The sequence below is a fragment of the Coregonus lavaretus genome, assembly GCF_964263955.1.
Source record: "Coregonus lavaretus genome assembly, contig: HAP1_SCAFFOLD_657, whole genome shotgun sequence".
Taxonomy (NCBI): Eukaryota; Metazoa; Chordata; class Actinopteri; order Salmoniformes; family Salmonidae; genus Coregonus; species Coregonus lavaretus.
In genome coordinates, this window is record NW_028164281.1 from 24,220 (window position 1) to 38,347 (window position 14,128).

At 46.3% G+C, this 14,128-nt stretch overlaps 1 protein-coding gene across 1 annotated transcript in view; it reads left to right on the forward strand.

Annotated features, from left to right (window-relative positions):
- LOC311117250 (ankyrin-3-like) overlaps positions 1-14,128 on the forward strand; it is a gene marked incomplete at both ends in the record, with an annotated part of 141,938 nt that overhangs the window by 17,618 nt on the left and 110,192 nt on the right. The window contains 2 exons of the mRNA XM_084192221.1: positions 445-568; positions 10,592-10,694. Of these exons, the coding sequence (XP_084048347.1) occupies positions 445-568; positions 10,592-10,694 (227 nt within the window). The remainder of the gene's footprint in view (positions 1-444; positions 569-10,591; positions 10,695-14,128) is intronic.

The following is a 14,128-nucleotide window of genomic DNA, read 5'->3' on the forward strand; positions in this document are numbered from 1 at the left end:
TTCAGTTACAGTTAGGACAGCAGAGAGAGAGGGAACTGGGGCTTTCAGGGGTTGGAGTTAGGAGAGCAGAGAGAGAGGGGACTGGGGCTTTCAGGGGTTACAGTTAGGACAGCAGAGAGAGAGGGGACTGGGGCTTTCAGGGGTTAGAGTTAGGAGAGCAGAGAGAGAGGGGACTGGGGCTTTCAGGGGTTAGAGTTAGGACAGCAGAGAGAGAGGGGCTGGGGCTTTCAGGGGTTACAGTTAGGACAGCAGAGAGAGAGGGGACTGGGGCGTTCAGGGGTTAGAGTTAGGTTACAGTTAGGACAGCAGAGAGAGAGAGGGGACTGTGGCTTGAGGACTGTCTAACTAACTGGAGAGAGGGGACTGTGGCTTGAGGACTGTCTAACTAACTGGAGAGAGGGGACTGTGAGCTGTGGACTGTCTAACTGGTTGGTGTTATGTCAGGTGAGGATGCGATGGCAGGCGACATGGATAAGTACCTGGCACCCCAGGACCTGAGAGAGCTGGGAGACGACTCTCTGCCCCAGGAGGGATACGTGGGCTTTAGCATCGGAGCCCGCAGCGCCAGGTACCATACCCACTACCCACTACACTCTGACAGGCTGTGGTGCTGTGTGCAGTTAGTACAGTATAGAATGGGTTTGATATGGACCGTCCATATCTCTATATGTTCCTAAGGGACAGACAGTACGCCCATTTGATCATGTGATACAGGATAGTACAACGTCCCTAACCCTATCACAATCAACATTGAGGATTGTGGCGGCAGGTAGCTTAGTGGTTAAGAGCGTTGTGCCAGTAACCGAAAGGTCGCTGGTTCAAATCCCAGAGCCGACTAGGTGAAAAATCTGTCAATGTGCCCTTGAGCAAGGCACTTAACCCTAATTGCTCTTGTAAGTCGCTCTGGATAAGAGCGTCTGCTAAATTACAAAAAAATAAAACATTGATGTCTTAGTATGAGCAGGGCAGTAATCCCTTATCTGATGTGAGTTGGGTGTAAAGGAGAAGATATGATCTAGTCGTACTGTAATACTATGATGGTACTAACCTCAGCCAGAATAAAAGTACTGTGTTGGCTGCAGAGCTCTGGTCAGCGTGTTTACAGTATGAGTAGAAATAGTTCTGCTCTGCCTCTGGTTCAGTACCGAGGAAGGTCCAATAACCACAGGTATCAGTTCCAGTTGAAAGGAAGGTCCAATAACCACAGGTATCAGAGAGCGTCAGTGTTTAACACAGCTCAGAGCATCAGATCCAGGCCCATTATAACCACACTGCATTTCTGCTTTGCCCGCTCACATTTGTTGCTTTCAATATCTTCTGTTTTGTACTTTTCCCCCATTTCAAACTCGTACCTCGTCCCATAGCCCTAAGGTCTGCAGGTAAGAGGGCATGACATGTTTCCCAGATCCCAAGCCAACCATCACAACTCCATCAACCACTGTGTTGTGATGTCTCATTGATTTTGTTGTGCTCCATTTTACTGACCAGAGGACAGTTTGCTCACAATGCTTTTAACTATGTCCTTACATGTGTTAATTTGAGTGGAGATGTATCAGTATTGAGCCTGTTGGATGTAATCTCTCTGTAGTGGAGATGTATCAGTATTGAGCCTGTTGGATGTAATCTCTCTGTAGTGGAGATGTATCAGTATTGAGCCTGTTGGATGTAATCTCTCTGTAGTCATGCCTCTGGTTGGAGATGTATCAGTATTGAGCCTGTTGGATGTAATCTCTCTGTAGTCATGCCTCTGGTTGGAGATGTATCAGTATTGAGCCTGTTGGATGTAATCTCTCTGTAGTGGAGATGTATCAGTATTGAGCCTGTTGGATGTAATCTCTCTGTAGTGGAGATGTATCAGTATTGAGCCTGTTGGATGTAATCTCTCTGTAGTGGAGATGTATCAGTATTGAGCCTGTTGGATGTAATCTCTCTGTAGTGGAGATGTATCAGTATTGAGCCTGTTGGATGTAATCTCTCTGTAGTGGAGATGTATCAGTATTGAGCCTGTTGGATGTAATCTCTCTGTAGTGGAGATGTATCAGTATTGAGCCTGTTGGATGTAATCTCTCTGTAGTGGAGATGTATCAGTATTGAGCCTGTTGGATGTAATCTCTCTGTAGTGGAGATGTATCAGTATTGAGCCTGTTGGATGTAATCTCTCTGTAGTGGAGATGTATCAGTATTGAGCCTGTTGGATGTAATCTCTCTGTAGTGGAGATGTATCAGTATTGAGCCTGTTGGATGTAATCTCTCTGTAGTGGAGATGTATCAGTATTGAGCCTGTTGGATGTAATCTCTCTGTAGTGGAGATGTATCAGTATGGAGCCTGTTGGATGTAATCTCTCTGTAGTCATGCCGCCTCTGATTGGTTCAGTCTGTTCCGTTGAGATGGTGCATCCCTTTGGTGTGGACTGATACTTTATCTGGCTTCCAGGGATCTGTGTTAATGCGACCATCTCTACCGAGATCATGGCAGTGTCTTCAGACAGTCTTCACACCCCTGGACTGTTTCCACATTTTGTTGTGTTACAGCCTGAATTTAAAATGGATTACATTGAGATTTTGTGTCACTGGCCTACACACAATACACCACAATGTCAAAGTGGAATTATGTTTTTAATACAAAATTAAAAGTATTCAACCCCTTTGTTATGGAAAGCCTAAATAAATTCAGGAGTAACAATTTGCTTAACAAGTCACATAATAAGTTGCATGGACTCACTCTGTGTCCAATAATAGTGTTTAACAGTTTTAATGACTACCTCATCTCTCTACCCCACACATACAATTATCTGGAAGGTCCCTCAGTTGAGCAGTGAATTTCAAACACCGATTCAACCACAAAAACCAGAGAGGACTTGAAAATGGCTGTCTAGCAATGATCAACAACCAACTTGACAGAGCTAGAATCATTTTTTAAAGAAAAATATGCAAATATTGTACAATCCAGGTGTGCAAAGCTCTTAGAGACTTACCCAGAAAGACGCACAGCTGTAATCGCTGCCAAAGGTGATTCTAACATGATAATAATACAATAAGCCATTTAGCAGACGCTTTTATCCAAAGAGACTTAGTCATGTGTGCATACATTTTTACATAACATGTATTAGGGGGTTGAATACTAATCAAGATACAGTGCATTCATAAAGTATTCAGACCCCTTGACTTCCACATTCTGTTACGTTACAACCTGATTCTAAAATGGATTCAATACATGTTCTTCCTCATCAATCTACTCACAATACCCCATAATGACAAACTGAAAACTGTTTTTTAGAAATGTTAGCAAATTTATAAAAATAAATAAACATAAATACCTTATTTACATAAGTATTCAGACCCTTTGCTATGATACTCGAAATTGAACTCAGCTGCATCCTGTTTCCATTGATCATCCTTGAGATGTTTCTACAACTTGGTTGGAGTCCACCTGTTGTAAATTCAATTGATTGGACATGTCTATATAAGGTCCCACAGTTGACAGTGCATGTCAGAGCAAAAACCAAGCCATGAGGTCGAAGGAATTGTCCGTAGAGCTCCGAAGACAGGATTGTGTCGAGGCACAGATCTGGGGAAGGGTACCACAAAATGTCTGCAGCATTGAAGGTCCCCAAGAACACAGTGGCCTCCATCATTCTTAAATGGAAGAAGTTTGGAACCACCAAGACTCTTCCTAGAGCTGGCCGCCCGGCCAAACTGAGCAATCGGGGAGAAGGAACTTGGTCAGGGAGGTGACCAAGAACCCAATGGTCACTCTGACAGAGCTCCAGAGTTCCTCTGTGGAGATGGGAGAACCTTCCAGAAGGACAACCATCTCTGCAGCACTCCACCAATCAGGCCTTTATGGTAGAGTGGCCAGACGGAAGCCACTCCTCAGTAAAAGGCACATGACAGCCCGCTTGGAGTTTGCCAAAAGGCACCTAAAGGACTCTCAGACCATGAGAAACAAGATTCTCTGGTCTGATTAAACCAAGATTGAACTATTTGGCCTGAATGCCAAACGTCACGTCTGGAGGAAACCGGACACCATCCCTACGGTGAAGCATTATGGTGGTAGCATCATGCTGTGGGGATGTTTTTCAGCGGCAGGGACTGGGAGACTAGTCAGGATCGAGGGAAAGATGAACGGAGCAAAGTACAGAGAGATCCTTGATGAAAACCTGCTCCAGAGCGCTCAGGACCTCAGACTGGGGCGAAGGTTCACCTTCCAACAGGACAACGACCCTAAGCAACCAGCCAAGACAACGCAGGAGTGGCTTCGGGACAAGTCTGAATGCTCTTGAGTGGCCCAGCCAGAGCCCGGACTTGAACCCGATCGAACATCTCTGGAGAGACCTGAAAATAGCTGTGCAGCGACACTCCCCATCCATCCTGACAGCTTGAGAGGATCTGCAGAGAAGAATGGGAGAAACTCCCCAAATATACAGTTGAAGTCGGAAGTTTACATACACCTTAGCCAAATACATTTAAACTCAGTTTTTCACAATTCCTGACATTTAATCCTAGTAAAAATTCCCTGTCTTAGGTCAGTTAGGATCACCAATTTATTTTAAGAATGTGAAATGTCAGAATAATAGTAGAGAGAATGATTTATTTTCTGCTTTTATTTCTTTCATCACATTCCCATTGGGTCAGAAGTTTACATACACTCAATTAGTATTTGCTAGCATTGCCTTTAAATTGTTTAACTTGGGTCAAACGTTTCGGGTAGCCTTCCACAAGCTTCCCACAATAAGTTGGGTGAATGTTGGCCCATTCCTCCTGACAGAGCTGGTGTAACTGAGTCAGGTTTGTACGCCTCCTTTCTCCACACGCTTTTTCAGTTCTGCCCACACATTTTCTATAGGATTCAGGTCAAGGCTTTGTGATGGCCACTCCAATACCTTGACTTTGTTGTCCTTAAGCCATTTTGCCACAACTTTGGAAGTATGCTTGGGGTCATTGTCCATTTGGAAGACCCATTTGCGACCAAGCTTTAACTTCCTGACTGATGTCTTGAGATGTTGCTTCAATATATCCACATAATTTTCCTTCCTCATGATGCCATCTATTTTGTGAAGTGCACCAGTCCCTCCTGCAGCAAAGCACCCCCACAGCATGATGCTGCCTCCCCCGTGCTTCACGGTTGGGATGGTGTTCTTCGGCTTGCAACACCCCCTTTTTCCTCCAAACATAACGATGGTCATTATAGCCAAACAGTTCTATTTTTGTTTCATCAGACCAGAGGACATTTCTCCAAAAAGTATGATCTTTGTCCCCATGCGCAGTTGCAAACCGTAGTCTGGCTTTTTTATGGCGGTTTTGGAGAAGTGGCTTCTTCCTTGCTGAGCAGCCTTTCAGGTTATGTCGATACAGGACTCGTTTTACTGTGGATATAGATACTTTTGTACCTGTTTCCTCCACCTCTTCACAAGGTCCTTCGTTGTTCTGGGATTGATTTGTCTCGAATATCCTTGAGTGGCACAGCCAGAGCCCGGACTTGAACCCGATCAAATATCTCTGGAGAGACCTGAAAATAGCTGTGCAGGGACGCTCCCCATCCAACCTGACAGAGCTTGAGAGGATCTGCAGAGAAGAATGGGAGAAACTCCCCAAATACAGGTGTGCCAAGCTTGTAGCGTCATACCCAAGAAGACTCGAGGCTGTAATCGCTGCCAAAGGTGCTTCAAGAAAGTTCTGAGTGAAGGGTCTGAATACTTATGTAAATGTGATATTTCAGTTTTAAAACATTTCTAAAAGCCTGTTTATGCTTTCTCATTATGGGGTATTGTGTGTAGATTGATGAGGGGGAAAAACAATTTAATCCATTTTAGAATAAGGCTGTAACGTAACAAAATGTGGAAAACGTCAAGGGGTCTGAATACTTTCCGAATTCGTGTTTTTAATTTTTCAGTATTATTTAAAAAAAAATGGAATTCTTCTTACACTTCCACATTAGAGTATTTTGTGTAGATCGTTACTCTGATTTTTGACAATTAAATCCACGTTAATCCCACTTTGTAACACAACAGAATGCGGAAAAAGTCAGGGTGTGTGAATATTTTCTGACGGCACTGTATCTTGCTAGCTACTCTGTTGACAGTTTGACAAGAACGCGTGATAGCTAACTAGCTTGTTAATTGTTGACAAACAAATTAGTGAATGTGCTAGAAAGCTAAACAGTTACTTAGCTAGCTAGTTGACTGCAGTGGCACAAAAAGGACTCGTTTTGAAAGATGGATCATCTTATCCTTTGAGGCTTTAAAAGTGTTCTTATACTATGATTTTGAACAATCTAATCAACTGGGAAACGTCCATGGCAGGCATTGTTGTCACCTTAGCTTGCGACATAACTTCTGAGTGATAGGAAGCACGAGCAGCACCACCAATCAGCCTACACCACTGTGCACACCCCCGTCATTACTATGACAACTAGCGTAGCCATGTCAGCAAATGACTGCTGTCTGAACACACACAAATCCGATTGGGTCACATGTAACTTGCTGTTTGGACAGTCAGTATTCCAAAATGCATTTGACAAACCAAACTGATTTGAGCATTAAGGCCTGCAGTGTGAACAAGGCTTTAATTCCATAGAGATGTAGTAGCGAGGTCATATTTGATCTTTGCAATAGCTGCTTCTGTGACAGCCCAGTTGACTACCTCAAAATGGTGAAAACCCTCAACGGCGTTGGCAGTAGGGATGGGCATTAGGCTAGCACGCTAGCCAGTGGCTAGGCGCTGGCAGTAGGGATGGGCATTAGGCTAGCACGCTAGCCAGTGGCTAGGCGCTGGCAGTAGGGATGGGCATTAGACTAGCACGCTAGCCAGTGGCTAGGCGCTGGCAGTAGGGATGGACATTAGGCTAGCACGCTAGCCAGTGCCTAGGCGCTGGCAGTAGGGATCAATCAATCAATCAATCAATCAATTTTATTTTATATAGCCCTTCTTACATCAGCTAATATCTCGAAGTGCTGTACAGAAACCCAGCCTAAAACCCCAAACAGCTAGTAATGCAGGTGTAGAAGCACGGTGGCTAGGAAAAACTCCCTAGAAAGGCAAAACCTAGGAAGAAACCTAGAGAGGAACCAGGCTATGAGGGGTGGCCAGTCCTCTTCTGGCTGTGCCGGGTGGAGATTATAACAGAACCATGCCAAGATGTTCAAAAATGTTCATAAGTGACAAGCATGGTCAAATAATAATCAGGAATAAATCTCAGTTGGCTTTTCATAGCCGATCATTAGAGTTTAAAACAGCAGGTCTGGGACAGGTAGGGGTTCCATAACCGCAGGCAGAACAGTTTAAACTGGAATAGCAGCAAGGCCAGGCGGACTGGGGATAGCAAGGAGTCACCACGGCCGGTAGTCCCGACGTATGGTCCTAGGGCTCAGGTCTCTCAGTTGGCTTTTCATAGCCGATCATTTAGAGTTGAAAACAGCAGGTCTGGGACAGGTAGGGGTTTCGTAGCCGCAGGCAGAACAGTTGAAACTGGAATAGCAGCAAGGCCAGGCGGACTGGGGGCAGCAGGGTGTCATCATGCCCGGTAGTCCTGACGTATGGTCCTAGGGCTCAGGTTCTCAGAGAGAAAGAGAGAACGAGAGAATTAGAGAGAGCATACTTAAATTCACACAGGACACTGGATAAGACAGGAGAAGTACTCCAGGTATAACCAACTAACCCCAGCCCCCCGACACATAAACTACTGCAGCATAAATACTGGAGGCTGAGACAGGAGCGGTCCGGAGACACTGTGGCCCCATCCGAAGAAACCCCCGGACAGGGCCAAACAGGAAGGATATAACCCCACCCACTCCGCCAAAGCACAGCCCCCGCACCACTAGAGGGATATCCCCAACCACCAACTTACAATCCTGAGACAAGGCCGAGTATAGCCCACAGAGGTCTCCACCACAGCACAAACCAAGGGGGGGGGGGGCGCCAACCCAGACAGGAAGATCACGTCAGTAACTCAACCCACTCAAGTGACGCACCCCTCCCAGGGACGGCATGAAAGAGCACCAGCAGGCCAGTGACTCAGCCCCTGCAACAGGGTTAGAGGCAGAGAACCCCAGTGGAGAGGGGAACCGGCCTGGCAGAGACAGCAAGGGCTGTTCGTTGCTCCAGCCTTTCCGTTCACCTTCACACTCCTGGGCCAGACTACACTCAATCATATGACCTACTGAAGAGATAAGTCTTCAGTAAAGACTTAAAGGTTGAGACCGAGTCTGCGTCTCTCACATGGGTAGGCAGACTGTTCCATAAAAATGGAGATCTATAGGAGAAAGCCCTGCCTCCCGCTGTTTGCTTAGAAATTCTAGGGACAATTAGGAGGCCTGCGTCTTGTGACCGTAGCGTACGTATTGGTATGTACGGCAGGACCAACTCGGAAAGATAGGTAGGAGCAAGCCCATGTAACGCTTTATAGGTTAACAGTAAAACCTTGAAATCAGCCCTTGCCTTAACAGGAAGCCAGTGTAGGGAAGCTAGCACTGGAGTAATATGATCAAATTTCTTGGTTCTAGTCAGGATTCTAGCAGCCGTATTTAGCACTAACTGAAGTTTATTTAGTGCTTTATCCGGGTAGCCGGAAAATAGAGCATTGCAGTAGTCTAATCTAGAAGTAACAAATGCATGGATTAATTTTTCTGCATCATTTTTGGACAGAAAATTTCTGATTTTTGCAATGTTACGTAGATGGAAAAAAGCTGTCCTTGAAACAGTCTTGATATGTTCGTCAAAAGAGAGATCAGGGTCAAGAGTAACGCCTAGGTCCTTCACAGTTTTATTTGAGACGACTTTACAACCATCAAGATGAATTGTCAGATTTAACAGAAGATCTCTTTGTTTCTTGGGACCTAGAACAAGCATCTCTGTTTTGTCCGAGTTTAAAAGTAAAAAGTTTTCAGCCATCCACTTCCTTATGTCTGAAACACAGGCTTCTAGCGAGGGCAATTTTGGGGCTTCACCATGCTTCATTGAAATGTACAGCTGTGTGTCATCCGCATAGCAGTGAAAGTTAACATTATGTTTTCGAATAACATCCCCAAGAGGTAAAATATATAGTGAAAACAATAGTGGTCCTAAAACGGAACCTTGAGGAACACCGAAATGTACAGTTGATTTGTCGGAGGACAGACCATTCACAGAGACAAACTGATATCTTTCCGACAGGTAGGATCTAAACCAGGCCAGAACTTGTCCGTGTAGACCAATTTGGGTTTCCAGTCTCTCCAAAAGAATGTGGTGATCGATGGTGTCAAAGGCAGCACTAAGTGGCTAGGCGCTGGCAGTAGGGATGGGCATTAGGCTAGCACGCTAGCCAGTGGCTAGGCGCTGGCAGTAGGGATGGGCATTAGGCTAGCACGCTAGCCAGTGGCTAGGCGCTGGCAGTAGGGATGGGCATTAGGCTAGCACGCTAGCCAGTGGCTAGGCGCTGGCAGTAGGGATGGGCATTAGGCTAGCACGCTAGCCAGTGGCTAGGCGCTGGCAGTAGGGATGGGCATTAGGCTAGCACGCTAGCCAGTGGCTAGGCGCTGGCAGTAGGGATGGGCATTAGGCTAGCACGCTAGCCAGTGGCTAGGCGCTGGCAGTAGGGATGGGCATTAGGCTAGCACGCTAGCCAGTGGCTAGGCGCTGGCAGTAGGGATGGGCATTAGGCTAGCACGCTAGCCAGTGGCTAGGCGCTGGCAGTAGGGATGGGCATTAGGCTAGCACAACAAGTTCCATGTTAGCGCTGTCCATCTAAAACAGGCTTTGGTCCCAGTCCCTGTATCTAACGCTAGTTATCAGACATAGCTCATACAGTCCCTTTATCTAACGCTAGTTATCAGACATAGCTCATCCAGTCCCTTTATCTAACGCTAGTTATCAGACATAGCTCATCCAGTCCCTTTATCTAACGCTAGTTATCAGACATAGCTCATCCAGTCCCTTTATCTAACGCTAGTTATCAGACAGCTCATCCATCATCATTGTGTTTTACCTGGGTTTGCTACTTCATACAAAACCCACTCTTCATCTAGAACGCTGTCTGCCTGATTAGACCAATGTTATACACACCATCACATACCATACATCTATAATCACCATACACACCATCACATACCATACATCTATAATCACCATACACACCATCACATACCATCCATCTATAATCACCATACACACCATCACATACCATACATCTATAATCACCATACCTCTGATGTCCAGACAGTGGTTCATCCTACACACCATCACATACCATACATCTATAATCACCATATCTCTGATGTCCAGACAGTGGTTCATCCTACACACCATCACATACCATACATCTATAATCACCATACCTCTGATGTCCAGACAGTGGTTCATCCTACACACCATCACATACCATACATCTATAATCACCATATCTCTGATGTCCAGATAGTGCTTCATCCTGTGCTGTGGGTTATATTTATGTTGTATAGAGGTTAGCTGCATGTTTTTTTTTTTTTTTTTTTTTTGTTGTTGTTGTAATGAGTTGTCTTTCTGTTCACCTCACCCTCTCATCACCCCCCTGCCTGCCTGCCCCGCCACCCCCCTGCCTGTTGTTGCTGTGGTAACTTGGTACTGCTATAAACAACAGCGTGCGGTCCTTCAGTTCGGATAGGTCCAACACCCTGAACAGGACCTCTTACACCAGAGACAGCATGATGATCGAAGAGATACTGGCTCCTACCAAGGACACGGTACGACCTTCTGTCTGTCTGTCTCCTCCCTCTCTCACCCTCCTCCCTACTCAGACGTTTCTCTGTCTCTCTGTCTGTCTGTCTCTCTCTCTGTCTGTCTCTATCTCTCTGTCTGTCTGTCTCTCTGTCTCTATCTCTCTGTCTCTCTGTGTCTCTCTCTGTCTCTCTGTCTCTCTCTGTCTGTCTGTCTGTCTCTGTCTCTGTCTCTCTGTCTCCTCCCTCTCTCACCCTCTTCCCTACTCAAAGACGTGTCTCTGTCTCTCTGTCTCTGTCTGTCTCAAATCAAATCAAATCAAATCAAATTTTATTGGTCACATGCGCCGAATACAACAGGTGCAGACATTACAGTGAAATGCTTACTTACAGCCCTTAACCAACAGTGCATTTATTTTAAACAAAAAAAGTAAGAATAAAACAACAACAAAAAAAGTGTTGAGAAAAAAAGAGCAGAAGTAAAATAAAGTGACAGTAGGGAGGCTATATATACAGGGGGGTACCGGTGCAGAGTCAATGTGCGGGGGCACCGGCTAGTTGAGGTAGTTGAGGTAATATGTACATGTGGGTAGAGTTAAAGTGACTATGCATAAATACTTAACAGAGTAGCAGCAGCGTAAAAAGGATGGGGTGGGGGGGCAGTGCAAATAGTCCGGGTAGCCATGATTAGCTGTTCAGGAGTCTTATGGCTTGGGGGTAGAAGCTGTTGAGAAGTCTTTTGGACCTAGACTTGGCACTTCGGTACCGCTTGCCGTGCGGTAGCAGAGAGAACAGTCTATGACTAGGGTGGCTGGAGTCTTTGACAATTTTGAGGGCCTTCCTCTGACACCGCCTGGTATAGAGGTCCTGGATGGCAGGGAGCTTTGCCCCAGTGATGTACTGGGCCGTACGCACTACCCTCTGTAGTGCCTTGCGGTCAGAGGCCAAGCAGTTGCCATACCAGGCGGTGATGCAACCAGTCAGGATGCTCTCGATGGTGCAGCTGTATAATTTTTTGAGGATCTGAGGACCCATGCCAAATCTTTTTAGTCTCCTGAGGGGGAATAGGCTTTGTCGTGGCCTCTTCACGACTGTCTTGGTGTGTTTGGACCATGATAGTTCGTTGGTGATGTGGACACCAAGGAACTTGAAGCTCTCAACCTGTTCCACTACAGCCCCGTCGATGAGAATGGGGGCGTGCTCAGTCCTCTTTTTTTTCCTGTAGTCCACAATCATCTCCTTTGTCTTGGTCACGTTGAGGGAGAGGTTGTTGTCCTGGCACCACACAGCCAGATCTCTGACCTCCTCCCTATAGGCTGTCTCATCGTTGTCGGTGATCAGGCCTACCACTGTTGTGTCGTCGGCAAACTTAATGATGGTGTTGGAGTCGTGCCTGGCCATGCAGTCATGGGTGAACAGAGAGTACAGGAGGGGACTGAGCACGCACCCCTGAGGGGCCCCCGTGTTGAGGATCAGTGTAGCAGATGTGTTGTTACCTACCCTTACCACCTGGGGGCGGCCCGTCAGGAAGTCCAGGATCCAGTTGCAGAGGGAGGTGTTTAGTCCCAGGATCCTTAGCTTAGTGATGAGCTTAGAGGGCACTATGGTGTTGAATGCTGAGCTGTAGTCAATGAATAGCATTCTCACGTAGGTGTTCCTCTTGTCCAGGTGGGAAAGGGCAGTGTGGAGTGCGATAGAGATTGCATCATCTGTGGATCTGTTGGGGCGGTATGCAAATTGGAGTGGGTCTAGGGTTTCTGGGATTATGCTGTTGATGTGAGCCATGACCAGTCTTTCAAAGCACTTCATGGCTACAGACGTCAGTGGTACGGGTCGGTAGTCATTTAGGCAGGTTATCTTAGAGTTCTTGGGCACGGGGACTATGGTGGTCTGCTTGAAACATGTTGGTATTACAGACTCAGTCAGGGACATGTTGAAAATGTCAGTGAAGACACTTGCCAGTTGGTCAGCACATGCTCGGAGTACACGTCCTGGTAATCCGTCTGGCCCTGCGGCCTTGTGAATGTTGACCTGCTTAAAAGTCTTACTCACATCGGCTACGGAGAGCGTGATCACATAGTCATCCGGAACAGCTGGTGCTCTCATGCATGCTTCAGTGTTGCTTGCCTCAAAGCGAGCATAGAAGTGGTTTAGCTCGTCTGGTAGGCTTGTGTCACTGGGAAGCTCGCGGCTGTGCTTCCCTTTGTAGTCTGTAATAGTTTTCAAGCCCTGCCACATCCGACGAGCGTCAGAGCCAGTGTAGTATGATTCAATCTTAGACCTGTATTGACTCTTTGCCTGTTTGATGGTTCGTCGGAGGTCATAGCGGGATTTCTTATAAGCGTCCGGGTTAGAGTCCCGTTCCTTGAAAGCGGCAGCTCTACCCTTTAGCTCAGTGCGGATGTTTCCTGTAATCCATGGCTTCTGGTTGGGGTATGTACGTACGGTCACTGTGGGGACGACATCATCGATGCACTTATTGATGAAGCCAGTGACTGATGTGGTGTACTCCTCAATGCTGTCTGAAGAATCCCGGAACATGTTCCAGTCTGTGCTAGAAAAACAGTCCTGTAGCTTAGCATCTGCGTCATCTGACCACTTTTTTATTAACCGAATCACTGGTGCTTCCTGCTTCAGTTTTTGCTTATAAGCAGGAATCAGGAGGATAGAGTTATGGTCAGATTTGCCAAATGGAGGGCGAGGGAGAGCTTTGTATGCGTCTCTGTGTGTGGAGTAAAGGTGGTCTAGAGTTTTTTTCCCTCTGGTTGCACATTTAACATGCTGGTAGAAATTAGGTAGAACGGATTTAAGTTTCCCTGCATTAAAGTCCCCGGCCACTAGGAGCGCTGCATCTGGATGAGCGTTTTCCTGTTGATTAATGGCCTTGTACAACTCATTCAGTGCAATCTTAATGCCAGCATTGGTTTGTGGTGGTAAATAGACAGCTATGAAAAATATAGATGAAAACTCTCTTGGTAAATAGTGTGGTCTACAGCTTATCATAAGATACTCTACCTCAGGCGAGCAAAACCTCGAGACTTCCTTAGTATTTGATTTTGTGCACCAGCTGTTGTTTACAAATATACAGAGACCGCCACCCCTTGTCTTACCAGAGTCAGACGTTCTGTCCTGCCGATGTAGCGTATAGCCTGCTAGCTGAATGTTATCATTGTTGTCGTTCAGCCACGACTCCGTGAAACATAAGATATTACAGTTTTTAATGTCCCGTTGGTAGGATAACCGTAATCTTAAATCGTCCATTTTATTCTCAAAAGCTTGAACGTTGGCTAATAGGATTGATGGGAGAGGCAGTTTACTCGCTCGCCGTCGGATCCTTACAAGGCACCCGGATCTGCGTCCGCGATATCTCCGTCTCTTCCTCACGCGAATGACGGGGATCTGGGCCTTGTCGGGTGTCTGTAGGATATCCTTCGCGACCGCCTCGTTGAAGAAAAAATCTT